Here is a 26,980-nt window from a genome sequence, read left to right as displayed (position 1 = left end):
CGAGCGGTACGACCTTAGACGCCAGAGGCAGTTTTCGTTATTTTCCTGCCGAAGTGCGCGCGAAAGGGCAAAACAAATCCGCCTGTATTTGGCCAGAGGCTCAAACTCCGCGCGCAGTTTTCCCGCCTCCGCCTCGAACTGGCGGCGACCGAAATGCGCTCTGGGGGTCCCGTGGCACGGGCCTGCAATCTTAATGACCTGCGATGAACTCTGGCGTGGTACACTCGGCGGTTTACTACACAGCGCCTCTCTCCCGCGTCACCTCAGTGTGCCCTCGGCGGGAAGAAGCCAGCGCAGGTGATTGCGAGGCGGACGCGCTTCGCGATTGGTTCAGCCGCGGCCCACGTGAGAGGCCCGGGCCCAATAGAAATGGGCCCGAGCTCAGACCGCGCGGCGAGTTGAACAACGTCGGGTTGGGGCACCGGTGCTGAATCAGTTCGACGATAGCCCGCAAACCGGCGAGCGAAGGTCCCGGCGCTCCGAGGTGTCCCGTCTCTCGCCTTCGACTTCGTTGCGCGTTGTCCCGAAAAGCGGTGAGCGGGCCCCCATCTCCTCTTCTTTGCCTCCTCCTCAACTTGGACGCTCCCGACGCGCGCAGCGCGCGCGCGCGCCAAGTGTGAGGAGGTTTTAGAGTATAGTTTTTCTTGCCCTGATTAAGCGAAAAGATATCCAGGAACACAGCAGCCTATATCGACGCACAGCAATATCCGTAGTGTACGCGCCGTTTGGAGTACCGATGAAGTTGATCCCATGGAAATCGAGGCGTAATTAAGGAAAAAAGAAACAGTAGTGAAACACTGCGTAAAGAAAAAAAGCACACAAACAAGAACAAAGGCGATACCACAGTGTCGCCTTCGTCCCTGCACTCGTGTGTGCGCCGTGTTCTTTCCGCAGTGATTCACCAACAAGCCGAATTCTGTAGAGAAAAGGGAAACGAAAGAGGAAAAAAAAATAGCGCGCAAACTCACCTACAAAGAGTATTTTGGTGAAATGAGGACTAGAAAGTATGGTAATGCCATGGAGCGGCGGCACAAACTCCGTTAGGAACTTTTCTTCCGCGCATTTTCTGAGCGGAATTTCCTAAATCAAGCTTATTTCTTTTTACTTTCGGCGTTGTTCATCGAAGCGTAATCTACAAGAACAAAAAAAAGACACTTTTTCCGAGAACTTGCTTTACTGCGGAGTCGCCAACTATTACGAAACGCGACGCCTCTTGAACCAAGCGCAGTAGTCGCAAACGAATTCGTTGGTTTGATTTTGCCACGTGGATTTTAGTGTGTAGTACACTTCGCCTAGTTGCATAAGACACCTGTTGCGCAAGTTCCTTCGAAAGCAGCTTGGAGTGTTACTCTGACAAGAAGCGTGAAGTTTCTGTTTCACAGTATTATTATTATTATTATTATTATTATTATTATTATTATTATTATTATTATTATTATTATTATTATTATTATTATTATTATTATCATTTGCATACACAGAGGAAAGATGGAGAGAGAAGGCTGACAACTGCCACCTAGAGGGTTACAACACCTGCCTACTCTGTCGGGAGGAGGGAAGAGTTAGATGAAAGGAAGGTAGGAGGAAAGAAAGAGGATAGAAGATGGAAAGTAAAGAAAAAGATGACGAAGACCTGAAAAAAAATAAGTAAAAACACGAGAAAAAAAATTTTTAAACAGGTTGCCAGATCCGTTTGATCCATAAAAGTCACCACAGTGAGATGGACCTGATCGCGTCGAGAAGCACACCCTCTCGGAAAGAGGTAATCGTGAATGGTCGTGCATTTAAATCGAAGAAATATATATTCCTTTTATATTCCTTATTCCTTTATATTCCTTAATCAGCAAAGCCCGCTACGTAACCAATGCGGGACAGTGTAATATAAGATGCTCAAGTGTTTCACAGGAGCCACAAGATGCACACAAAAAACTGCCCACACGTCCTTGACCTGTATATAAGCATTCGCGCACCAACACAGAGTCAACTCTTAGCTTATGTAAGAGTGCTCTGAAACGACGAGTCAAGCCACGAGCACGAACACGGGGAGAGAACGATCCGTTCGCAACACACTGGTCTAGTTGCTGCTTTAGGAGGTGCCGGCGTATAAGCAGGAGAGCATTGTACATCATACACGAAATTTCCGGGCAATCACACTCATCATGCTTACAAGTTGAAGCGAGGCGATCAGCCTATTCATTTCCAGCAATGCCTACGAGCGAAGGCAACCACTGGGCAGCGAGGGACACCCCACGAGAGAGATTTTTGTCGGCAGATTCTGTGATACTGCATAGAATAAGAAAAATAATGCAAGACTAATTCCAAGCATAAACCGTCAACGAGTGCGTTGGTGTAGCACGTAGCGCACCTAGCCTAGGGGACTAATTCATGAAAAGCAGTTTTTGAAAAGGGGAAAAAAATGTCTGCAAATATGCGTGGGACTGAACAAAGAATATCCATTCGGACAACACTTAGGTGTGCTGGAATGAACTTTATATAAAGTGCACTAAAAACATCTTTCGTTTTACTATTTTTCGTGTGTGCTGCAGGTACAAAAGAGCTACAGAAATGGAACGCGGGCCCCGGCAGAAACGTGTGCTTCTCCGCCGTACTCTCAGAACTAACAGAGAAGCCACTTATACAGGAAGCAGCTTGTGCACCTTTAAAATACACACACACACACACACATATATATATATATATATATATACACACACACACACACCAGAGAGAGAGAGAAAATTAAGGATGCCATAAGGCCTTGGTCGACAGCCGCTAAAAATTAAATGCAAATGCGCTTTCACAGATGAGGCAATACTGAACAAAAGGAGATTATTGGCACCATAATATTGCTCCCTGTTGGGTTTTTTTTTTCGTTTTGACAGGCCTTTTGTCCATATTACTAATACACCTATCTTACTAACACACTCACATTTTAACGGATTCATACGAAAACAGTGCACTTGTGAAGTTGGACTGTCAGGGAAAGGCAACAATTAAGCATAACATAGGAAAATCACAAACCGGCTGAAGGCACTGCTGCCAATGGTGAGCTCAGTGTAAGTGCCGCAGAAGATGTATAAACTGCACAGTGCGACGCTGCACGATCGTATAAATTATACAAAACCTGAGAGTGAACAACCTTTTTATTTCAACGCCTTCTGACGCCTTCTCAAAGTAATGGCCTGTGTGAGTCTGCCTTTGTGCTCTAAAGGAGGACGCTGCAAAACCGCTCTTTTCAGCCACACGTGGAGTGAGTGACTATTCACACAATGTATGATGTGAATGTGAGGATTGATGATTTTAATGTGCTTTCAAAGGAGAGTGAAAAATATTCCGTGAAACCTGGAGAACTTAATGCTATAGTACAAGGCGAACCTACCATCTAATTATATTTTGATTACCGTATTGTTGCCTGAAAAAGCCGAGAGAAGACAACTGAGCCAAATATTCTATTCCAGAACAATAACGCTGTTTACGAGATAAGTTTATTTCATTGCGTGCTGTTCCCTGCACATGCGCTAACAATTATCTATAGATTCATGCCAGCACGACTAAAATAGAACAGCTGAGGAACCAGAGCAACTTGCATCTGTCTTCCTGTGTACGTGTTCTTGCCTATCTCCGCCTTCACTTGAAACATTGTACATAGAAGTTAGGCTGTGGATACGCTACGGTGGCGCATAGCCATATATTAAAAGCTTTCCGAAAACGAAAGGCGCATGTCGTTACCTATTTCAAAATGCTCGTAAATACAATCCTAAAGGCTGCGAGAGTCCAATGAACTTGAAACAGGCGGTTCGGCTCCTCTTTCCAAGGAACGCTAAGCAATGTTCACGACCGTGTCTATTGAAGAGGCGTGCTACACGGAAGTTATGTTTACTAAAAGTGTCCGTGAGGCCGCTGTCGTATCTCTGCGTTACACGTAGAGAGCACAATGCAAGAAAGTATATACGCAAACTTTTCTTTCTTACACGATGCTTTGGCCTCGCTTCGAAGCCATATCACACTACTTTCGTACACAAATTTTGTCCGTTTCGTAATAGAACACGCTATCATCTGGTTTACACACACACTAACTGATACATTAATACTTTAGAAAACGTACAACGTAAAGCTGTGAGATTCATTCACAATATTTACAAGCCCTCCCCTACAAACCTCTTGGCTGATGCAGGCCTATAGAAACTCTGTCTGTCAGGAATACACGAATGCATGACCGTTTTAGGATGGATAAAGCTAAGCACATCCTTCAAGGAACAGCGTAAAAAACGACAGGACACACAGAAATAGACACACACAGCGCTGTGTGCGTCTTCTTAATGAACTGTCGTTTTTCTTTTTTTTTGCGCTGTTCCTTTCTTAAGGTATGTACAACCAGCAAGACCAACTAGTACGTTTCTTTGCTCTCATCGCGTATGTCGCGAGACAGACCAAACAATACGAAGCAAGAAGAGCGTTCACAGCGACACATTAAAGTTCTCACTTTTACCACGGGTGATCGAAGAATGAAACATTCCCAACGCACTAGTAATTTCCTACCAGTCACTTGCAACATTTATTAACCATTTGAAAACATCACACTGACGACGCCACCTAGCACCATCGCATTTCCTCGTCGTAATTCCTGTTCTCCCTGCGCGTAATAGTTATGCATGTCAAGCCGCAAATATGGCCACTCGCGTGTTATTGCCTTCATAGCACACAAGTGACATCGCGTATTACGCTTCTATGATGAGTTCTACATTTTTCATAAGTCCCTTATAAGTTATTGCTTGTATAAATTTAGTTATATTGTATTTATGGTACACTAATACTGTTTTAGTAGCTAAAAGGTGTGAATAGTAGATTTTCATTGTTATTTTTGCGATACAGTATACGTAGCTTTCCTGCAACCACGCAGCTGTTTATTTTGGGGGAAATTAATATAGAGTATCCAGCTACGACGCACTTTACAATGATTGCATTGTTTTGGCATCTAAACAACAAAATTTATTTAAGATTTATGTACGGGCAATGTATAGCTGCATCGAGGATGACCATTTTATATCCGCCCTTACCACCCGACAATTTGTTTGTTCGGATAAAATTCGAGCAGGATTTTCAGATTAGGCAATGCGTATGTTAAATATCCACGTTTTTAAAGGGGGAATCATAACGGCTATTACAGTCGGCGAAAGCTTACAATCGCAGGGGCAAATACACGGCCGCCCAACTCAAAGCGGAAAGTCTGTCGGAAGCGTACTGTACGTCTTTTTACACTGGCTTCTCTAGAAATATATTTGAAGCGCGGAAGCGAAAATCACCAGTGGAATAGGTCGATATTGCGCTGACTTCTTAGGTTGTCACCGAGCACAGATATCTCAGTGGTATTGTTTAAACTTGTAGAAGTTGAAAAATAAAAGTTATGCATCGCTGTCACAGAAATTGCTCAAACAATATGGCCTGTCGTCTACCATTTCAAATCATTTTTTTCACTCTGGTTCTACAAAAATTGGCCTAGTATTAGGTGGGGTGACAACCTTACGAAATTTGCAGAAAGCAATGAGGTCAGTGAAGCACGATACGAATAACGACACGGAAAAGGTATCCGTCCTGCAGCGGTCACAGAAAATGAGGAGACAGCGATGATAGCGACGATGATAACAGTGTAGATTATTTAACGCTCGAATGCAAGAGCAGTTATCCGCAGATGCAATGAGGGGTGATAGCAAAACGTACGCCGCTAAGGAAAGCCAACCGAGTCGCCGAAGAAATTCGGCCTTCTCTTTCTCGACAGTTCCAGCGTTTCAATCTCGTGTTTCACATTTTCCGCACTTCTTTTTTTCTCCACTGACAAAGCGTGCGCGTTTTCGACAATTCAAACGAAGAGCACAAAATGGGCAGGCGAACGTACACGTCTTTTGTCGGGAGTACTCCGGCTGCCTCTCCGGAAAGCGGCCGATGAATCAGGCCTGTCGTTGGCGTCTTTGTGCATCGCGAGCCGCAGGGCGCAGTCATGATGAATTGGCGCTCGGCATCTCTTAGGATGGCATCGGCCACCCAGTGGTGCTCTTTTCTTGCTTGCCACGCGAATTCTCGCGGAAAACGCGACCCGCGTAGCGTCTGCTGCTTGTTGTTTACTCGGTTGAGACAGCGGCACACTCGCGCCCTTTTCCTCCGGCAGCTCCCGCTGCTGAGTCCATCGGTCGGCGCAAGAGTGACGTGCCGCTTCGGCGATAACCACTGGTAACATCAGCAACGTTGGGAAGGAAAAGGTGGAAACATTGCGTCAGTCTGAACGTCAATATGAAATGTCTTAAAGTGGGCGTTCCTTTACGCTCCATGGAGATATTTTTTTGTCTTCTAGAAATTCTACTTTTTGTTTTCAATTTTTAGCAACTGCAGAAATACAGTACACGCCTCTGCTCTTTGTGCGAGGCGTGTACAAAACCAGGCCACGAAGATGCCAGTGCGAATCATTCTTTGGCTCATTCTGCAAGCACTCTGCGGGCGATTGATAGTTATACATTTTCTTTCTCGCCACGATTCGGACATCATGTAACAAAATAAATTTGTTGTGTAGGAGAGGTTCCCACATTCACATAGAATACGTTGAAATCTACGTGGTTCCTTAGTGGCCTTAGTGGCGTTAATAAATGAGCCGTTTGCACTTTCTTGTATACATACGAAAAATAAACTCTCCAGCCACTTTGCTAAAGATAAACTTTAAAAGCTATTAACTGACCCGACGTTTCGGGACCGATTCGGTCCCTTCCTCAGGGGGCAAGAGCATGTCGGATATTCTCCCCATGTATCGCCATGGCCAGACTTCCAGTCTGGCCATGGCGATACATGGGGAGAATATCCGACATGCTCTTGTGACTAGGTTGCTGTGGCGCAAAAAAAGAGAGAAAAAGTTGAAGACATTTCCTCTTCAAAGCTGGGCGATCAATTCACTTTCCTTTTCTTTTTTGCATAATCTAAAGCCATCGTTTTCTTATTATTTTAATTTGTGGTTTGGATGTTTCTATAGATTTTCTGTGGTGTAAACGTAGACCTCAACTTTCTTAAGTTCATTTGAATATCTGATTATTGATATTGCAGCAAGGATTCCCCAGCTCGGGTAGGGGCTAGCGCATCGATGAGCCAAGTTACGCAAGAATGCGCGCCAAACTTTAGATGAAAGTAAATGTTGAACGGTCTTTGAAAGAGGGCCCACTGAGCAGGCGACCACAGCTGGCACAACTTTCCTAACCAAGGTCAACAAAGAAAACGTATCCTATTTCTGGAAGAAGCAAAAGACACGTTTCTCGACATCCTCTGTCATCGATAGAGCCCAAAGACGAGGCGAAATGAATGTCTGCCGAGCCTGGGCCTGAGAGCTGGTCATTTTCGTTGCGCTCACTCTAATTCCGTAAATGAACATGCCACGACACAGGTCTGCGCGAGCGCCGTATTTGCTGATAACCAAACCGAAGCGAGCATAGATTCGTCTTCAGAAGCACGATTATTAAGGCGAAAGCCTTAGATGCATGAAGCGCGAAAATTGACCGGAGTCCCGCGTCGACGTCTCCCGTCGGCGTCCACACGAGCGATGCAAAAAACTCACCATCACGTGATGACGTCACAGATCGCCAAAATTTGTGACGTCATCCCATGCATGTTAGCTAGATCAACGGGGGGCCGATCACGGAGGCAGTGCAAAACCAAGTGAAGTCCTTCCGATCCTCGAGGCAATGTAAAACCACATTAGGTTCAGAAAGCTTTCGGAGGGTGGCGGCGCAGGAACAATACATCGACTGAGAAGAAAAAGAAGATGGCTCTTGCCGTCTTAGGTGTGTGCATAAGGGACCCTGCATGTTTTAGATGCGAAGTATCTTATGGCGGAGTTCAATCCCGTGGTGGTGGTGGTGTGCGGCGTGACCACCCTTACTGCGCATGCGCATACCCTCTCCACTTCCCCTCTCCCCCTCTCCATTTCCCCTCTCCACTTCCACTCTCCCATTCCCCCTCTCCACTTTCCCTCTTTCCCCCTCTCCGCTTCCCCTCTCCCCTCCCCTTTCCACTCTTCCTCTGAAACGCGGACTAGACATGCCGAAATTCTCTCCTGTGCAACGCCGCGATGAACACCAGCGCATGCGCGTCCCCTCCCCCTCTCTCTCCTCTCCTACGCTGCCCCCCTCTCGCACGCCTGCCGACCGCGTTCCCCGCTCGCCCTGTGAGAATTAACGGCCAGGCTAGAGGGAAGACAAGACGCGCGTAGCGTTCCTCTTCGCGTTCCACGACGCGAGGTCGGTAGCATGCCCAAAGAACGCCAACGGAACGCGATCGTGCAAGTGCTCCGGCTTCGCATCGCCTCATGGTCCCCTTTAGCGGGAAATGGTGTATTTTTTAAGCAGCGACCAAAGTGCCCATATAGCCCAGTCACAGCAGATACATAGCATGAAAAGGACAACGGAAGATAAATGAGAAATGGGTAAAAAATATCCTCGCTACCACAGTCGTCACAAAACGCTTTGTCAGCCATTCCAATGCGAAAAGAAATGGACTTCGTGAAAGCCGCTCTTAGCTGAAACCGGCTAAGCAGAGCGGCCTCTTCTTTGGAGGAGTCCGGTCGGCATCTGAAAACGTAGTAAAGTGTTAAAGTAGTGTTGCCGGTTGTTCTGGCTACTTGCTGTGTGCCAAACGGAGCGCGTAAAATCTTGTCGTGGATGAACATGATAAAGTATCAAATATGTTGGCTGATTGATGCAGTTAGCGTAAAATTTAATGCTTTCGCTTTTAGTATAGTCATTTGAAGAAGTGAAAAACATGATGAGCAGCGGTAGCCTTCGTCACTAGTCTTTCGTCACTGACGTGACCTTCTGTCATTACGTCCTTCTGTGTACAGAAGAACGTATTGACGGCAAGGTATATTGATGAATTCTGATACTTCTTTTTAGTCGTGCACTTGGTCTATGAAAAGTATTGCAGCGAAGTTGCGTATGGCTGGTGTTTGATGTATTTTTGTGCTCGTGCGTCAATAATACTAAAAAAATACTTGAACGCTTGAGCTTCGCCTTTAAGAGTAGAACGCAATAGCGTAATCGGGACCCATGCGCATCGCCTTCAACCGTGCTGCAAGGAAAGGAACATTTCTGCGCGTAACAATGACGGTTTCAAACTATCCTAGAATGTCTGCTGCATGTGCAGTTGTGAAGTGCCCACTACGCCATAATTCTTACTTTTGCGAATTGGCGAAGTACCCACTACGCGTCTGTAAGGTGCCACGCGCAACTGTGCAGCTGCACACTTTGTAACAGGTGGGCAGCTTTAAACCACCCACTCGCTGCACAATTCACAAGCTTTGACGCCTGGCGCGGTTCTACAATTCTGTCACGCAATATTACATGAGTTAAGGAGACTCCTCCCAGTACATGGCATTCTTACAGCGTTATTCTACGAAGCAGTTTCAAGCGCTGGGGCAACTCCGTGGTAGAACACCTGCTTGCCACGCAGAAGGCCTTGGTTGGTTCGATTCTCACTCGGACCGAATATTTTTTATTATTTTTTTTACATCTATCTCGAATTTTCGCTCACGGACAACGCCAATTTTTCGCTCACAGCCAACGACGCTGAAGCCGGAATTTCCGTGAAACGAGCTCTTTAACGATATCGCGTGAAAGGGTGAGCGTGGGCTGATCCCGGAGATAGTGAGACACCAAGTCGAGTCTCTGCATCAAGAACCCCATTCGCTTGCACTAGCTGCATTGAACATTCGCTCGACGCGACTACACTCCGTGTATCTGTCGCATGATGTCATGAAAGATATGCCTGTCTTGTGTCACTCGTAAACGTGGTCAGATGCATTGTTTAAAGTCGATGGGTATACTCGAATTCTTTGTTGACAATACATGCACTCACGAGCAGGCGGCTTTGCCATATTCGCAAAAGGATAAAATGCATGTACAACTGTACAACCGTCACTCGCAAGAGGACGATGCGACCACCTGCTAGGATTTCTGTGCCGCACAAACGAAAGACGGAAGTGCGATATCCACAGGTTATTTCGAGGGACATCCAAAGGTGATATCGAGACGTTCATGACCGCAAACTTTGCATGGATTAGCCGTGATGCCACTACGTCTGGGATCATCGTTAGAGACTTCAATGTGGCCATATTAAAGCCAGACAAGTATTAAATCACTCAGGTTGCGCTAGAAGAGTTTGGTTCGAAGTGCCACGCCAACCCATGTCACTCAACAACGGTCGTGTATAGATTTAACTCTGGCCAAGAATGTGGGTAAGGTTTTAGCCGATTGAATCATTGTTTATTGCAGTAATCGCAAAGCTGCCGCCATTACCAAATGATAAAATAAATACATGTACCCTTGTATAACTCTGTGTGATGTGGCTCGTTGGTCGTCCACGTTCACAGAGTGGAAGGGCGCCCTAACTTTTTTTTTATGATGGAGGAGTTTGAATGAATTTTCGGTACTTGCGGTTCAAGAACGTTTCATTAAAGATCGGTGTGCCAGAGTTCTTGCATTCAGCTCCTGTGAGAATGCGGTGAGAATGCGGCAGCAGCCATAGCCACCGAACAGCCGCGGTGATACGAAGAAATGAGTGGCTCCCGAATACAAACAAAGGATGAATAACGTAGTAGGCGACATGTTAAGAGAAGAAGGCGGTCTGATGTCGCTGTCGTTCACGCGAATACTTTTCCCACCGCAGCTCATCTTCCCTTTCATCTATTTATAAACTGCAACATTTGGCACAGGAACAATCGCTGAGCCAGAAAGCCCAGGTAACTCTAGGAGAGAGCTGACCTGGATTCACTGTCTCCATAGGAACGGTTGGTGTGGAAGAAGAATGCGAACGGATGGCCCGGAAGCATCCATTACAGCTGCCTTTCCGATGCTTATTTTTGCGCCTTGGGTTTCCTACTCCGTCCGTTACAGAGCAAACACCAGATATTGAGTGTCACGTAAGCATGATTTATTCCGTGGGAACAGCGCGTGGCGTTTAATCAGTGGGTGAAGTCTGGCACTCTTTCTGAGAAATCTGTGTCTCTTTCGGTGCCGGTAGCGAAAAAACATCACAGCATATCCCCGTGGTGAATGATGATGAGTGGGGCGAAGCTCCGGAGGATATCATCGGTAAACCGTGAATCTTCTGTGTAACGCCCCATCAATCGTCATATAAAGAGTGAGAAACACTGTGTGTATATTACAAACATCGAACTTTTATTTTTCTTAATTAGATGATGCTTGGCCTGCGTTGTCCCTTCATTATCACGGCTTTATGGTCCGTGAAATGAAGGGATAGCGGTTCCTGTACGGGTTGCAATTGGAAATTTGAAAATACCAGGTCTATACGCGTCCCTCGGATGGTCGTTGGTTTCATATGATCAAAGTACGTGCACGTGAGAGCATATTTGGCTGCCATATGTTGTATTAACCACTCATTGTTCTTTTCGGTAATATCGATATTCAGGTCACCAACTAACACAAATGGTCTATTCTTGTACTTGTCATAATTACACGATGCCGTGTCAATGAATGTCTTGATATTCCCGCTCGACAAATTGGGTGCAAGGTACATGGTCATGATGATGCATCCATTAAAATCGATGGCAGCATATTCACCGTTGTGGCTCTGTGTCGTTGGTAGTAGTTTCAGATCTTGTGCCTTTTCTGTCTGTTTGACGTATACGGCCACACCACCTGCAGGACGCTCTGCATCATCCATGCACACGACTCGAACGTGTCGTTTGATATACGGTCTTTTGGCGTTCCTCGTCTCGGTAAGATAGAGAACGTCCACCGCAGTAAGTATGAGAGAGAGAGAGTGATTCGTGAAAGAAATGAAAAGGGGCGCTATTTTCTGCCTCCCGTCGCGGGGGCACGGCTCAGCGCCCTTAGGAATGGGGAAGGGGAAGTAAAGATGATAGAAGAAAGGAAGATAGAAGGAGTGATTAGCGTGGCAAGTGTGTCTTGTCCACGAAGGCGGGAGCACGAAGCCAAAGGGCTCGTCTATAAGCTGGCGAGGTCCGCAGAAGCCGCAAACTCGAGGAAGGCTCGCAGGGCTTGCAGCTTTGAACGTGCAGGAAAGAGAAAGTCCTCCACCGTTGTGGCAGGGAGCCCGAGCAGGCGATAGCGGCGCACCATCAACCGTCGTTCAGCGGCCAGGGCAGGGCAGGCGCAAATTATATGGTCCAAAGTTTCATCGTCACCGCATCTGCGGCACGCAGGCGATGAGCAGCGACCCTTGGAAAACATGCGTGCCGCAGGCCAAGCACTGCCGGTCCGCAGGCGAAGCAGTAGCCACCGCTCGCGTCTCTCCAGGCCGGTCTCTGGTAGGGGTGGCGGTGGTTTGCCGCTTGCCACGCGCGTGTCAGGGTGGGCCGCTGGAAGCAGCTGCCGCAGTCGTTGCCGGGAGTAGTCCGACAGGGCTATCGCCTTGGTGACTGGGGTGTCGCCGTGGTGTGCTGCCTTAGCGGCGGCGTCGGCCTCCTCGTTACCGGCTATCCCAACGTGCGAGGGAAGCCAGTGAAGGGACAGACGCACACCGCTAGTTTTGATGGCGGTTAGCTTGGCGTGCAGTAACGCCACGGTAATGCCGGCTTGGTCTGGCTGCAGCAGCGCTTGTAGGGCTGGCCGGGAGTCGCACAGGATCGCCACGGGCAGCTGGGGTGACATAGCAGCGAGGTAGTCAGCTGCCAAGTGAAGGCCAGCCAATTCTGCTGCAGTGGAGCTGGCGTGGAAGGGAAGGCGACACCGGATGGTCGTCCCAGTCGTTGGTATGACACAGGCAGCCGCGGCCGAGCGGGGGCTGTCCCGGACTGACCCGTCCGTGAACACCAGGAGGTGCCCCCGCAGCCTGTCGTGGAGCTTCGCCACGGCTGTCTGGTGGAGCTCGCACACCGGTGTTCGCCTTTTGCTGAGGTTGCCCAGCTCCAAATGCACGTCCAGAGGCTGCTGGTGTGGTGGAGGGGGCTGGATAGGACAGGGAGCCGCGGGCACCAGTTCTTCATAGAGTGTGCAGATTTGTCCCATTCGTGAAGCTGGTCGGCTCCGCAGTCTCCGTAGCAGGGCATCGCCCCCTGGGGCCCTGTGGAGACGGTCCACATGATTCAGCGCCTGTCGCAGCATAAGGAGAGACAGCGGCCACGTCTGGGCCTCTGCCAATGAAGCAGCCACGGGCGACTGGCGCGGGAGTCCCATGAAGCGCCGAATCGCCATGCGGTGTTGCCGCTCCAACTGCTCCTTGCGGTGTTGCGCCAGCTGCACCAGAGGCAGTGCGTAGGTTTGCACTGCCGTTGCAGCCCCCTGGTAGAGCTGAAGTGCCAGTCGCGGGGTGCACCCTTGGCCCCTGCTCAACAGCTTGCCCACAGCAGTCTGAACCCTGGTGGCCTTGAAGGTCGCGAGTTTGACGGCTGGTATCCAAGTGAGGCGGTGATCGATCTTTAGCCCCAGGTACGTCACCGCCTTGCTCCACGGGATTGGCCGGTCTCCCAACACAAGCCTTCGGATGGCCCTCCGCGCAGCGACTCTGGGGTGAACCAGCAGCGCCTCCGTCTTCGTGGGGGACACGATCAGCCCGATCGTTCTGAAGAAAGAGGTCACAGCATCCAGGGAGCGTTGCAGGGAGCGCCTGATGGTAGTGAGGTTCCGCCTGGGCCCCCTAACCCACAGTGCCACGTCGTCTGCGTACAAGGAGCACTGCGTGGGGTAGCGCTTGTCAACCGGTAGCATTCCAGGTAGCCCTGCCAGCACCAAGTTGAACAAAAAGGGGCTCAGGACAGAACCTTGTGGGACGCCGGCTGTCACTGGCCTTGGATCGCTGACCGCGCGTCCAACTCTAACCCGGAGGGTCCGTCCGGCTAGGAAGGCACGGATGAAAGCACGCAGAAAGCCCGTGATGCCGAGTGCGTCCAGAGCACTTTCTATGACCATATGTGGCAGGCCGTCGAAAGCGCTTTGGACATCCAGCAGTACAAGGAGGGCCACCTCGCCCTTGCTCCTAGCCTCCTCCAGGGTGGAGACGACGTCCGCAATTGAGTCTGCTGTGCAGCGGTGGCGCCCGAAGCCTGTCTGCTGCTCTGATAGGAACTCCGTTGCCCCAGCAATCCAACTCAAGCGTGCCAGAGCTATGGCTTCCATGAGCTTGCAGGCAGCAGAGGTAAGAGAGACGGGCCTGTAGGATGCAATGGCTGCACCAGGGCGGCCATGTTTCCGGACGGGCACCACCACAGCAGTCAGCCAGGCCTCAGGTAGGGTGCCGCTCTGCCAAACGTCATTGAAAGCCCTCAACAGGCGTTGTCGTGCAGCCACGTCCAGGTTACGCAGCATCTGGTATGTGATGCCGTCGGCGCCGGGGGCACTTCGGCGCTTGGTTCTGGCCAGAGCAGCATTCAGCTCGTGCTCGAAAATGGGCTCCTGGCACAGAGCTGCAATTTGGCTGGCAGTCCAGGCAGGGTGGTGGCCTTGCGGCGGCTTGGGGGTAGGCGTGGTGGTGATGGCCGCAGGTCGGGCTAATGGCAGTGCCGCGAAGCGATCGGCCAGCCGTTCTGCCAGTTCTTGCTCACTGATGCCCAAGCGGATGGCCACTGCAAGTACGGGTTGCCGCGCCATTGGTCCGATGACGAGAGACCGTAGAAGCCGCCATGCTTTTGCGCCACCTCTCGCCTGGCTAAGAGAGTGGCAGATGCCCTGCCAACTCTGCCGTCTGCGACGGTTGGCATGTCGCCGGCATACCGCATCGACACGGTTGAAAAGTGTTCGATGATCTGGGCGCTGGGCCTTTAGGTACTTTCTCTCAGCCCTGCGTCTGGCAGCCCGTAAGTTCAGGTGGCGGAGGTCTGGCACAGGATGGTTCTCGGGCACCCAGGACTGGATTGTGGCTGCTTGCGCTGCTGCTGCCACCAGATCCAGGAAGTCCTGTGTCTTCGGGGCCTCTTTGAGCTGCTGCCGGAAAGCTCGCCAATCGACTGTCCTGCACTGCCTGGTCCTTGGGATCTTCCCTCCCGCCGGTGTGATGACGATCGGCAGGTGGTCCGAACCCCAGCAGTCAGGCTGCGTTGCCCAGTGGTACCGGTCTCCCTCGCTAGCCAGGCTGACGTCGATGGCGGTGCACGAGGGTCGACCTGTTTTGCGGACGAAGGTGAAGGACCCGGTGTTCAGGACTTGCAGGCCCAGTTGACGGATAACGTCCACCAGATCCCTTCCTCGTGACGAGCAGGTGCGACTCCCCCACATGGTGTGATGAGCGTTCATGTCACCACATAGAAGGTAGTTGTGTCCGAGTCGAGCCGTCAGCTGTAGCAGATCAGCGGCGTTCCACCGCTGTCCCGGACGCACATACACAGAGGCCACTGTCGTATCAACACCACGTAACCGCACTGTCACAGCACAACACTCGAGGGCACCCCCAGTGACATCGGCCACGTTAATGTTCGCGTGTGGTAGTTCACGTCGCACGTACACCGCACATCGTGGTCGACCCTGGGGATGTGCACTCACCATGCACGGCGCGGCTTGGCACGAGTCGAGGATACATGACGTGGCGCTATGGTAGCCGATGTATCCGGGAAGTCGCAGGTCGGCTGTTGCTACGTACACCTCCTGCAAAGCGAGCACGTCATACTCGCTCCGCGAGAGGTGCAAGGAGAGGTCTGCATGCCGCCGCCGCAACGAGTTAGCGTTCCACTGAAGCACACACGGGCGGCGGCGGCGGTGGTTCCCTGCTGGTTGCAGATGATTGTTAGCCATGGTGGCTGTTAGGAGGGTGCACGCCACCTGCCTGAAGGCAGATGGAGCGCAGCTGGTTCTCAGGAGGCAGCAGGTCCGCAACTGCCCTTAAGAGGAGCCTCAGGTTTGCGTTCTCCTGATCAGCATGAGGCTGCGAGGTTGCCTTCGTGGGTGGGCGAGGCTTGGCTGAGCCCTGCTTCTTGGGACCAGCAGGCGGCTCCCGCTGTTGTGCGCCTGTTGGGCGCGGATCCTTCGATGGAGCTCCCACCGCTGCAGCGTAGCTCTTGCCTGTGGTCTGGTTTAGTTGAGGACCACTCGTCCCACTAGAGCTTGACCGCAAGGCTGCTTGAGCCTCGCGATGAGGCAGGTACGTGGGAGATGACGCCTTGATGGTGGCCAGGCGCCGCTCTCTTTGCCACAGCTGGCATTCCGCGGAGTCAGCTGAATGTGGCCTACCGCAGTGCAGGCACTTAACCTTGCTGGTGCAGCTGGCGTCCTTCCCATGGTGGTTACCGCAACGCAGGCACCGCTCTAGTCTCCGGCAAGCTGCAGTGATGTGTTCATAGCGTCCGCACCGCAGGCACTGAAGTGGACGAGGCCGGGATGGCCTCACTTCGAACGCCATGCGAAAAAGGTGGACACGGGCGGGAGGGACGGGGGAAGCGAACCGCAGTATCAGTGATGTCCCTTGTCGCCTGGCTGCAATCACCGGCACCTCGGACGTCACTGCAGCCAGCAGGGCCTCGTCAGTGTAGTCGCCGTCGACGCCCTGCACCACACCGCTGCTTTGTGAGCGGTCAGCGGGAGGGCGGGCAGTCACGGGTATTCCCGCGAGCTCCGACGTGGCCAGTAGGCGATCCATCAATTCTGCTGTAGATGCGTCGGCTGCCACGATGTTCTTTTTCGTGTTTACTCGCACCTCCTTGACGCCGGGCAGCGCAGAGAGAGCTTGCGCAATGGCAAGGCGGGAGGTGCGGTGAAAGGAAGCACCGGCGTTGGCCGGTCGGAAAAGAACTGTGCCGGAATCCAGCGGCGACAAGGCAGAGCGCAGCATGGTGTCTGCAGCTGCAAGCACTCCTGTAGAAGCGGCCTGAGTCGCAGTGGGCGGTTTGGCAGGCTCAGGGACAACGTGGGCAGTAGACGGGTGCGCGGCAGGAGTGGCCGCAGGTGCGGTGGGAGAGCCGATGTTCCCAACTGGTCGCGGAGCCGTCGAGGCGCGCTGGCGACGCTTCTGCGATTTTGAGAACACGGTCTGAAACTCGTTCTCGTTGGTTCCATCGGCGTCGGGGGTGTCGGGTTGCTCCTCGGCAACCGTATCACTTGGCGGTGCGGTAGGCGACATAACCGTGACACGTTCGGTTGCTACTGCTTGCATTTTGCGCGAGGCACCCTCGTCGTCGCTGCCCGACTCGCTAGGACGCGAACGCTTGCGCGTAGACGTAGTGTCCATGTCATCGAGCTCAGGTTCCGTGTCTACCGGCAGTGGTACGTTCCGCGAGTCAGAGACGAGCGCGGAAGAAGTCATGGGCCTACCGACTGTGTTGGGAACGCCGGGAAGGGCTGTTTGAAGTGCAGCCGAAGTATCCGAAGAGACAGCGGTGCGGACGGTTGGGCAGGAGGCTCCCGAGGTCGCCAGGCCCCTTGCGATTGCATTGGCTGCGGCAGCAGGCGCCGGTAGGTGAACCGCCGTAGGTTGCTTGCCGACGACCTTGTAGAGTCGCTGCGCTTGTTCATGTCTCAACCGCACCGTGTTGGCGTTGGCGATAAGGTTCCACAGCATACGGGTACACGCGACGCTCTCCGAACGCCTGTGCGACGATGTGCGAACGAGGGAGCGCCGTGCGCGTTCGACAGGCGTCGCCGAAGATGGTGGAGACTCCTCTGCCATGGTAGCCGTGATGACGGCTGCGTCAGAGACGCGCCGGTGACAGAAGACACTGTCGCAGGATTCAGGTCACGAAAGCGGTGACAGTGATCCAAATGCAATGTCCGTGATGAGCACTCTGGTCGAAAGAACTCAAACAGTGAAGGGTGAGGCTTGTTTCAGCTAAGTATGGGGTCCCGTTCCACATCGTGTACAAGCTTGACATAAAACCAGCTAGGCTTACATGGTAGGCGGGAAACTACAGAAGGCAACAAGTAAAGAAAACATAAGAGAACGGCAATCTTTTGCCAAGACGTTCGACCACTGCAAAGTTAACGGCTATCTCGTGGGTGGGTCTCTGTAGCCTTGTCTTCCAGCGAAAGAAAAATCACACCATCTCCCGCTAAAGGGGACCTGAGGCGATGCGAAGCAGCGTTTCGGCATGTAGAGCCCGCGTTTCAGAGGGGGAAGGGAGAGAGGAAAAGGGGGAGGGGGAGAGGGGAGGGGAGAGAGGAAAAAGGGAGAGTAGGAGGGGAAGTGGAGAGAGGGAAATGGTAGAGGGGAAGTGGAGAGGGAGAGGGGAAACTCGAAGTAGAGAGGTGGTGGGAGAGGGGGAGTGGAGAGGGAGAGGGGATGGTTGGAGAGGGTGGTCACGCCGCACACTACCACCACCACCGGATTGAACTCCGCTATAAGATGCTTCACATCTAAAAAGCGCGTCAAGAGGGAGCCTCATGGCGCGTTACTTCTGAAATGCTGTCTTCGGGCGTCGTTGAAAACACGAGACGTAGTGAAGAAGAAAGAACGCCACACAGGCGAACATGCACGAGTCTCGCTCGTCAACGTCTTCTTCTACTGCATACCAGAACGCGCGCTTCTCACGAACTAGAGGTGGCTACTACAAACAAACGAACAAACGGAGGATGGACAGACCCACGGCATAAGGAGCTTCACCCCTAAAAGAAATCATACAGTACAGCCCCGTGCCCCATGAAATTCCTTATCAATACGTGATATATGTATAAAGCGAGAGTTCCATACAACCGGGCATGACCAACTTTATGAAACATTGCGGCTGCGTCCCGTGCTACGGAGGCCTTTCAAATGCGGAGCAGGATTTACAATTCAGAAAGACATAGCAGGAACAATGATGGCTTCTATAGAATCAATTAAAGCGTAGCATGCGTCGTTATGGAAGCTAAGTCGATATATAAAGTAACAGTAGTACAGGCATTATAGGCGTTGTACTACTTTTACGAGACGTTGTGGGCTCAACAAGACAAGAGTGACTTGCGAAAGAAGGCAAAAGGTCGGGCACTGCGTCGTTGAGGTTTTGCGCCACTAATTGGTACAGGAAACATTTGAGTACTTTAACGAGTATCTATAGACTACATAGCTACCTTGCTTAGCCACATGAAAAGCGAAAAAATAACGATCAAGACATTGGCCAGGCAATGCCGTTCACAGTATGCTTAGAAAACGTATTCAAATCACTAGACCGAAACGGACTAAGAGATTATCTCGGCACGTTACGGTTTGAAGATCGCATTCTGCTCCTCAACAATTGAAGGAAGTCATTTATAATCCCAACAGGGAAAGTGTTGAGGTAGTGTTGAAGATCAATACGGACAATACAAAAGCAATGATGAATAGCCAGTAGAAAGAGCGAAAATTAACGATTCGCAACCAGCCTTTAAATCTGTGCACGCATGTTCGTTCAGGTCACTCGGTAACAGGGGACTCGACTCACGAAAGGTTACCGCCACAATGGTTCATTGGTTACGGTGCTGAGCTGAACGGAGCGAGCGACGGAACGGAAATGGCATGCGTAACATCAAGAGAAAGAAAGACGGCTGTTTTGATCAGAGAGCGAACAGGGATAACCGATATCCCAGTTGAAACTAAGAGGAGAAAAAATGGAGATGAAAGAGACAGCTTCTTTAGTGAGTACTGCAGAAGTCCACTCCAGATGCCACTCCAGATGGGTATGAAGAAGAATCAAGAGATATACATAGACACAGAACATTAATTAGGTGACGCAATAGAATTGGGAAGACATTAAAATAAAGTGAGGAGCCATTCCACTCTGTGAAGATGGGTGACCAGCAAAGCTGTTTACCGCGCGACGCAGAGGTTACGCAGAATTTTCAACAAAGTTAGGAACTAATTTATTTTCTGTATTGTTGGCGTGTTCTTTCTAGCGTTCGTCAGCTTCTTGAGAGGCCCCTTAAAACCGGAACGCACGTATGGCATAACATTTTCGCAAAGCCGGAATTTTTCTTATGTGTGCAGCCATCAGCACGCTTAACACGAACGCTCCGCAGCGTGGCCTGAAACAATTTGATTGACGCCAGCGCCGCGTACCTTTGGGTTCTGTTGCCGAGATGTTACCAATACATGCCGACGTACTATCCAAGTATACTGACGTATTATCTCGGCAACAGCGCCCAGCACTTCGCGGCTGGCATCAGTCAAACCAGTCCAGGCCACGCTGCGGAGCGTTCGTGTTAAGCGTGCTGACGGCTGTACACTCCTCCATGTCGGCTTGAGATCTTGTCCTGCAGAGGGATTTAATACCCCTACCACGAAAGTCAGCGAAACCTTCATAGAGAATGTTTTTACATTTGTCTTGTAGTCGGGGTACAACGCATTCATACGGTTGACATATATTCACATTCCGGAAGCATGGGCGTGTGGCCCAGTGGTTAAGACACTCTCCTTCGAAGTGTGGGGCCCGTGTTCAAATCCAGCCCCGCCAGAAAATTTCATTTTGTTTGCATTTATTTCTGAGAGTCTCCTGTCGGCGGACACGAACAAATCCCACCAACGAGTCATATATAGCCTCGTTGTACAATGTAATCGTATCGGGCAACAACAGGGGCGATTGGAGCCCGTTGGGAAGAGCCTTCCGCCCTGGAGCCGGCGTAAAGTAGGCTGACGGTGATGATTTCTTTACGGCTTAGAAATAAAGCTAGCTCTTTTTAGATGCGAAGTATCTTAAGGCGGAGCTCAATCCGGTGGTGGTGGTGGTGGTGGTGGTGGTGTGCGTTCTGACCACCCTTACTGCGCATGCGCATACCCTCTCCACACACCTCCTCTCCACTTCCCCTCTCCCCTTCCCCTCTCCACTTTCCCTCTCCCCTTCCCCTCTCCACTTTCCCTCTCCCCTTCTCCCCTCCCCCTTTCCACTCTTCCTCTGAAACGCGGGCTAGACATGCCGAAATTCTCCCCTGCTCAACGCCGCGATGAGCTCGAGCGCATGCGCGTCCCCTCCCCTTCTCTCTCCTCTCCTACGCTGCCCCCCTCTCGCCCGCCTGTAGGCCGCGTTCCCCGCTCGCCCTGTGAGAATTAACGGCCAGGCTAGATGGAAGATACGACGCGCGTAGCGTTCCTCTTCGCGTTCCACGACGCGAGGTCGGTAGCATGCCCAACGAACGCCAACGGAACGCGATCGTGCAAGTGCTCCGGCTTCGCATCGCCTCATGGTCCCCTTTAGCGGGAGATGGTGTAATTTTTCTAACAACGTAGGCTTTGCCAGCCACTTATCTTTTGATCTGTTAGTGCGTTGCGAAAAACGTTACGGGGATCACGCTTGACCGAAGCTCTTGCTGGACAAGAAGCTCGACTCACTACATAAGGCTAGACCACTTTCCAGGAATGCCCCATCCTCTCTAACGCCTGATATAATGTCAGGGAAAACTGATATAATGTCAGGAAAAAGAATGAATGACAGCTTGCAAAGAGTGGAGCGTTTCTCTCTCTCTCTCTCTCTCTTTTTCAGGAGCGTGCGTCACTTCTAGTGGGATAAGCTTGGTAAAGAAGCATGCCTTTGAACTGCAGTCGTTAAAAGCTATAAAAGGACGCCATTAAGGCTTCTGCAGACGTAAAGGACTGTCGTACGTGCTTTCTGAACTAAAGCGAGTGTTTCTGCAACCTTTTACAACATCTATGCTCGAGGCGCCCCGTAACAAGGATCTTCATTCCGAGAAGATATGGACGTCGCTCTCACGTTTCTAGGAAAGTTGATGACATGCTTAGTGAGAAAATGAAGCGGTCTCACTTAAATTCGATAATTATTGTATGGCTTTGCATACACCCATTTCCTCAGAAAAGGAACACAGACAGACAGACAGACAGACAGACAGACAGACAGACAGACAGACAGACAGACAGACAGACAGACAGACAGACAGACAGACAGACACATGCTTAGTGGTGAAAAAATGAAACTGTCACACACACACACACACACACTTACGTCCGTGTTAAGAAGCAGTATGCGAATGACCATCGTGCAGTCGTAGGTGCAATTATGAGACGTGCAGTGCGAGTGAGGAAAACCGGAGGCCGTGCAGAGAATAAAAAGAAAGTGATGTGGCGGATTCTGGCATTCATTAAACGCACGTGTCGGTTGGAACGTAATACTAGGAACATGAAAGAAAATGATTAAGAATAGAAGTGGTTAGCCAGTGTAAATAATGGTTGTGTATCGTGTGCTACGCAAATCAGTAAAAGAAATAAAAAGGGCTCCAGGAGAAAAGAGAAAAGCAAAACTGAGAAAAAGGGTGCGCTCCCTAACGCGATGCAAAGCGGGTAACTTAAAGTTCGCCGCACACTATATCTGTCCTGAAGTTGAGAAACGCGTTTAGAGCGTTCTGCGGTGAACATTGCGTTGATAAATGTCTGAGGGTTCTCTCCTCCGTCAGGGAAATTCGTCCAGTTTGCCAAGCGCTGTCGAGAGCGCTTTGTTAACAACCCCGTAATGAAAGAAGTCCCAACGGATATGACTAATCACCCTTTTCAATGCGGAACTGAGGAATGAATCAGCATTGTTTAGTATCTGTTCTGTTATGTTTCTTGAGCTCGCGGAAACTCCGAGAGAAATCGCAGTGACAGACGCGGATGAAAGCTTTAGATTCATATGTTGCTAAATTCAACATTCACGAGTAAGGGAAACATCGTTGCTTCGTCGGTTCCCGACAGTCGTGTTTGGTACACAATAGACACCTCGATGGCCAATAAACCGGTTTCATCTGCACCCTCATTGAATGCCGCCATGCGGCTCGGTATCGACTAACTAATTATGTTGGCTTTCTCGAGTGCGCGGTGGTGAAGAGTAGATTGATGACTGCGACCCGAACATGGAGGAAGTTTTTTCGTGTCTAGAGAGAGGATAACTCGCCTTGACAACCGCTGCCACACAGCAGCTGTGGGGCTAGGTAGTCGCAGGGAATGAGGATAGAGGTAGAGCCGTAGCATAGATTCATAAAACCTATATGTGTCGTGGGCAGACTACAACCTGCGGTCAGGTTGGCTTTCCTCTCATTCTGTTTTCATTGAGTTTTATTAAGATTCCGGAGGCCTTTTAGCTAGTTATAAATTATTAGGCATGTCCGTGACGTTCTTTACCTCTACACATTGTCTGTTGGCTTTCTGAAAATCGATCTTCTCAGTAAGCTGCACATCGAACACCGTCGTCACCAATGGTGCATTGTTTTCAGGTGCGTTTAAATACTCAGATACCTGAGTCTTCCAATGTGTTTACTTAACTAAGTATCAAACGTCACTTGTGCACACTTTAATTTGCTTTTTCGCAGGAGCTTTTCTTGAAGGGTGTTTCTTGCGCGCATGAAGGAGCAGCCCGTGAATTCAGTTTTTGTTTTCATGAAATACATCTTTAGCTAAGAAGAAAGCCTGGTAAACTACGAAAAAGCGGCGTATTATAGATAATCTCTTCGCAGCCCAGGTTGCAGCACTCTCCAGACGAGTTTCATTGGAAATGATGGGTGGTTTTTGAACTTCAGCTGACGTAATTGATGCAGGAAAAGGACGAGAAACATTTTAGAAACGCTAATTTGCTTAACATTTTCGGCTGGTGGACACACACACACACACACACACACACACACACACAGTGCCTCGGTCTATTTAGCCGGACTAGGGAGCTTTAGCTTCTATGAGGAAGTCCGCAGTTGATAGTTCTTAAGTACCCTTGTATATTGCAAAACACACATTTTTCGCAGTATTGCCTAACTATAGCCATTTTAACATGGTTGTCACTTTTTACGTCGGTATGCACTATCAGAACGTATTCCCAGGCGACCTGTGGAATCCGCTCACTCCCAAGGGAAGTGGATAAAAATATATGACACATATAATGCTTTCCTGCCCATTTTCTTCGGGACGCAGCAACGCTCCGGTGTGCTCAAGTTCGTCAGCCTTACATCTTGCCAAAATGTAGAGCCGCGCGCTTTTTTGCGCCTAGTACCGTAAAATCGAAAGCTCTTGAGACGGTCGTGGCCTTGCATTTGCTTCGGGCTTTCTGAAACTCTGAGCTGGCCTTCTACAAAAAAAAAGAAAAAAAAAAGCGCTATCGACGAGGCCCCTTTATAGTCATGTGTATCGCCCGGATGAGGAAGTCGTCAGAGAGACGTAGTGACGTACACAGTCGGCGAAATACAACATTTTGAAGTGATATACGCGTAACTACAAATTGTATCAAATAGGGGAGAATTTTAGCGAAAAACGCAAAGCAAGTCAGGTGGCATCAGACTGTTCGTGCCGCTCGTTAAATTAGCGCTTTTTTTCAAACAAAAATACAAAATAAGCTTCAGCAGGGATTGAAGAGTATGAAAACATGTTCGCATCTTCCTTTATATTTCTGGCTGTTTGCATGATACTTTGGTAACGCCTTAAGTTCTTTTGCTTTTCCGGATTGAGAAACTGGCTGCGTTTCTGAAGTAATTGTCGTAGGGCCGACTCTCCACCGAGAACCCTCATAAATAATGGAAATTTAAGGAATATTTTAGAGCAGCGCTACGTTTTCCTTGCTTTAAACTGCGCAAAGTATTACTGCGTCTGTTATATGTCCCATTCCTTTCTTTTCGCTTCGAGCGCGTAGTTTTTTATTCGCTTTTATTACGGATTAAAATCCCTTAAGCAAAGAGCGCTTACCAGGAGCCCAGATACCTTTAATAAGGCCTCACACGATCACTTAAACTTTTTTGGTTCGTTTCTCGTCGAGCTCAGCCCTCCCAACTTCGCTCCGAGAAAGAACGATCTCCTTTCGTATGGAAGTACACCTCGTCTTGTTAGTTTCAAACGACAGAAGCCCTCTTTTCTTACCCATCATATATTCGTGTTTTTGTAATCAGGACACGGAACTGCGCGGTTATTTCTCACACATAACTCGGGTTTCAGACAAATCACTACATGCACGGTGGTTTGGAAGGGCATGAAAATATTTTATTTTTTTTTTAAGCTTTCATAAATACTTTTCGAATTACTGAATTCTTTAAATATATGTTATGAAAAAATCCGTAAACAGGGGGTGGGTGCTCGAGCCGACGTTTCGACAAGTGGACTTGTCTTCTTCAAGGCTGGAACTGATTTCCTTAGCTGTAGTGTGTATATGCTTCGTGCGCTCTCCACCACAAGGGAGATGGGGAGGGCAATGTTGCCAGAGTGGGGGTGGGGCAGGGAGAGGCCGCCGTGACGAACTGGGCGAGTCATTAGGAAGGCGAAAAAAAAAAAGGAGCAAAAAGCGGGGGGGGGGGGGTATACGTTTCGCTGACTGATTGTCAGTGGAAGCACGTGGCATTTTACGAATTGTAGGTTCGAAATTCCTAGAAGGGCTTAACTTTCGGAATTTTCTTTTCTTTAACGTAGCTAGAGTACTCTACACTCTAAGAAAAAAAAGAGTATGCGTGACTCTTTTCGGAGAGTTCTGACTTGCCACGTATACGACTCTCTTTAAATAGTCACGGTGACTCTCTTGGTGGGTCAGGGTCGGCTCGCTCTAGAAGAGTCCCCTGACCCTCTAGGAAGAGTGCAAAGACTCTCATCGGGAGGATCACGTTTTCACTCATAGGGAGTCGGACGACTCTTGCCGGTAACGATCCTAGGGGGGTCAAGGGACCCACACCAAAGCATCAAGCGACTCCACAAGTAGTTTAAGCTACTCATTTGATCCTTGCTCTACTTTTGCGCGACTACTGTTGAAAATAGTGGAGTATTCATTTTAAGCAAGTCCAATAATACTTGCCGTTCTGCCCAGCGACTGTAAAAAAAGAATAGTTCAGTTTTAGCATTATTTTAATAAAACTCGTCCAAACAACACATATTTTCCAACAAAGTTATACAGAAAGCTCGAAAAGATGGTCTGTGATTTCCAATTAAGAAGTTTGGGTATTCCTCATTTACATGCTTCTATGAGTATAGCCAACTAAAATGTGTGACTGTGATGTGCACAGTGTCATATGGTGCTAAATGAACAGCAGAAATCGCCATCATGTTTCCATATTTATTCCTTGTGATTAAGAATAAATCAAAAAGTGGTGACGGCTGGAAGCATCAGACTTGTGGCTTGCTAGGTTGTCGCTCCTGTCCAGCGTGAGCACCATGAAAAACGGTATCTGAAAAGCAGAACGTCATATTATGATGAGAAAATGAAATTGCAGTAAAGGTTTGCACAACCTACACAATAAGTGGTTCACACAGACATAATAAAGGCTAACAACAAAACAACAAAGCACATCCTCCGGCGGCCAGGGGCATGCCGTGAGCGGTTATTGACCGCACGTTTTACAAACGTAACCCATCCTTAAATACTCAGATAAACAGATGCGAGTACTAGGGCCCGAACGACACCCAGCGCGTGCGTACGCCGTCTACGTCGAGATCAGGCATGTCAAATGCTAGAATTAGCGCACATAACTCCCACAATCACGTACACTCACTCGATTCTGTTATAACGCCCAACGTCATCGCACTGTATGCAAACCACGAAAACAGCAAACAGAAACGAGGGAAAAGAGTGCACGCCGGCGGCCGCAACAACGCGCGCCGTCGAAAGTCTAGAGCTTTTTCACTTTCACCGGCGAGGCGTGTCCAACTTGAATGACTACCGCGTACTTTCTGGAAGCCACCGTACTATATCTGCACCTCAAACTACCGTCTTTCAGCCAACAAAAACCATTACATATAGTGCGTCTGAGCGTTCTGTACACAGGCTTTTTTTTTTTCACGTTCCCACGCGTGGAAGCACGCCGCACACACAAGGTCGATGGAAATGTTATTATGAAGTAGACTAAAGGGCATCTCAAAACGCCATCTGCACCTTCAGTAGTGCAGACACGGCGTGCGATCAGCAAGAAATGACCTTTGATTATTGTTTGCATCGCTCACTTTATGGGAGCTTGTACAGCAACGCGCATAACGGTGGCAACTCGTTAACTGACAGCTATAGTTGGCCATCCGCAACAGCCCCGCGGACACAGGCTGCTGTTGGAAATGGCTGGCAGATAACTTCCGCAGAGCTGCTGCAGACGCCCAGCTAAAGCTGTATAATTAGTGCCTACGAAAGCAGTACACTCACCGTTAACTGGCGCCCGTTGTCCGTATCCAC

At 49.8% G+C, this 26,980-nt stretch overlaps 2 protein-coding genes across 4 annotated transcripts in view; one reads left to right on the top strand and one right to left on the bottom strand.

The window, feature by feature from the left end:
• Positions 1-387: 387 nt before the first annotated feature.
• Positions 388-26,980, top strand: part of LOC119379294 (U-scoloptoxin(11)-Sm5a) — a 194,092-nt gene continuing 167,499 nt past the window's right edge. For 2 of the 3 annotated variants that reach the window (XM_049411929.1, XM_049411928.1), the window contains exon 1: positions 406-533. The gene's annotated coding sequence lies outside the window, so the exon portion shown is untranslated. Of the gene's footprint in view, positions 534-26,980 lie in introns of all 3 variants that reach the window. The other variant, XM_037648562.2, reaches the window with a different exon arrangement.
• Positions 6,756-17,598, bottom strand: LOC119383257 (uncharacterized). Its single transcript, XM_037651323.1, has 3 exons — positions 15,763-17,598; positions 12,927-15,584; positions 6,756-6,869 (listed from the first exon to the last, which is right to left on the bottom strand). Exons 1-3 carry the CDS (start codon positions 17,596-17,598, stop codon positions 6,756-6,758), a joined length of 4,608 nt encoding a protein of 1,535 aa, XP_037507251.1.

The sequence above is a fragment of the Rhipicephalus sanguineus genome, chromosome 1 (assembly GCF_013339695.2).
Source record: "Rhipicephalus sanguineus isolate Rsan-2018 chromosome 1, BIME_Rsan_1.4, whole genome shotgun sequence".
In the NCBI taxonomy this organism is placed as follows: Eukaryota; Metazoa; Arthropoda; class Arachnida; order Ixodida; family Ixodidae; genus Rhipicephalus; species Rhipicephalus sanguineus.
Note: the sequence above shows the minus strand (reverse complement) of the source record. Positions and strands in the feature narration are given on the sequence as shown.

What these genes read in the sequence shown, in the direction of transcription:
- LOC119383257 (XM_037651323.1), bottom strand. Translation starts at nt 17,598, where the DNA reads ATGGCAGAGGAGTCTCCACCATCTTCGGCGACGCCTGTCGAACGCGCA. An exon ending in TGCGCTCCATCTGCCTTCAG is followed by an intron (nt 15,585 to 15,762) that starts GCAGGTGGCGTG and finishes CTCGCTTTGCAG; the next exon opens with GAGGTGTACGTAGCAACAGC. An exon ending in CACACCAGCAGCCTCTGGAC is followed by an intron (nt 6,870 to 12,926) that starts GTGCATTTGGAG and finishes TTTGCGCCACAG; the next exon opens with CAACCTAGTCACAAGAGCAT.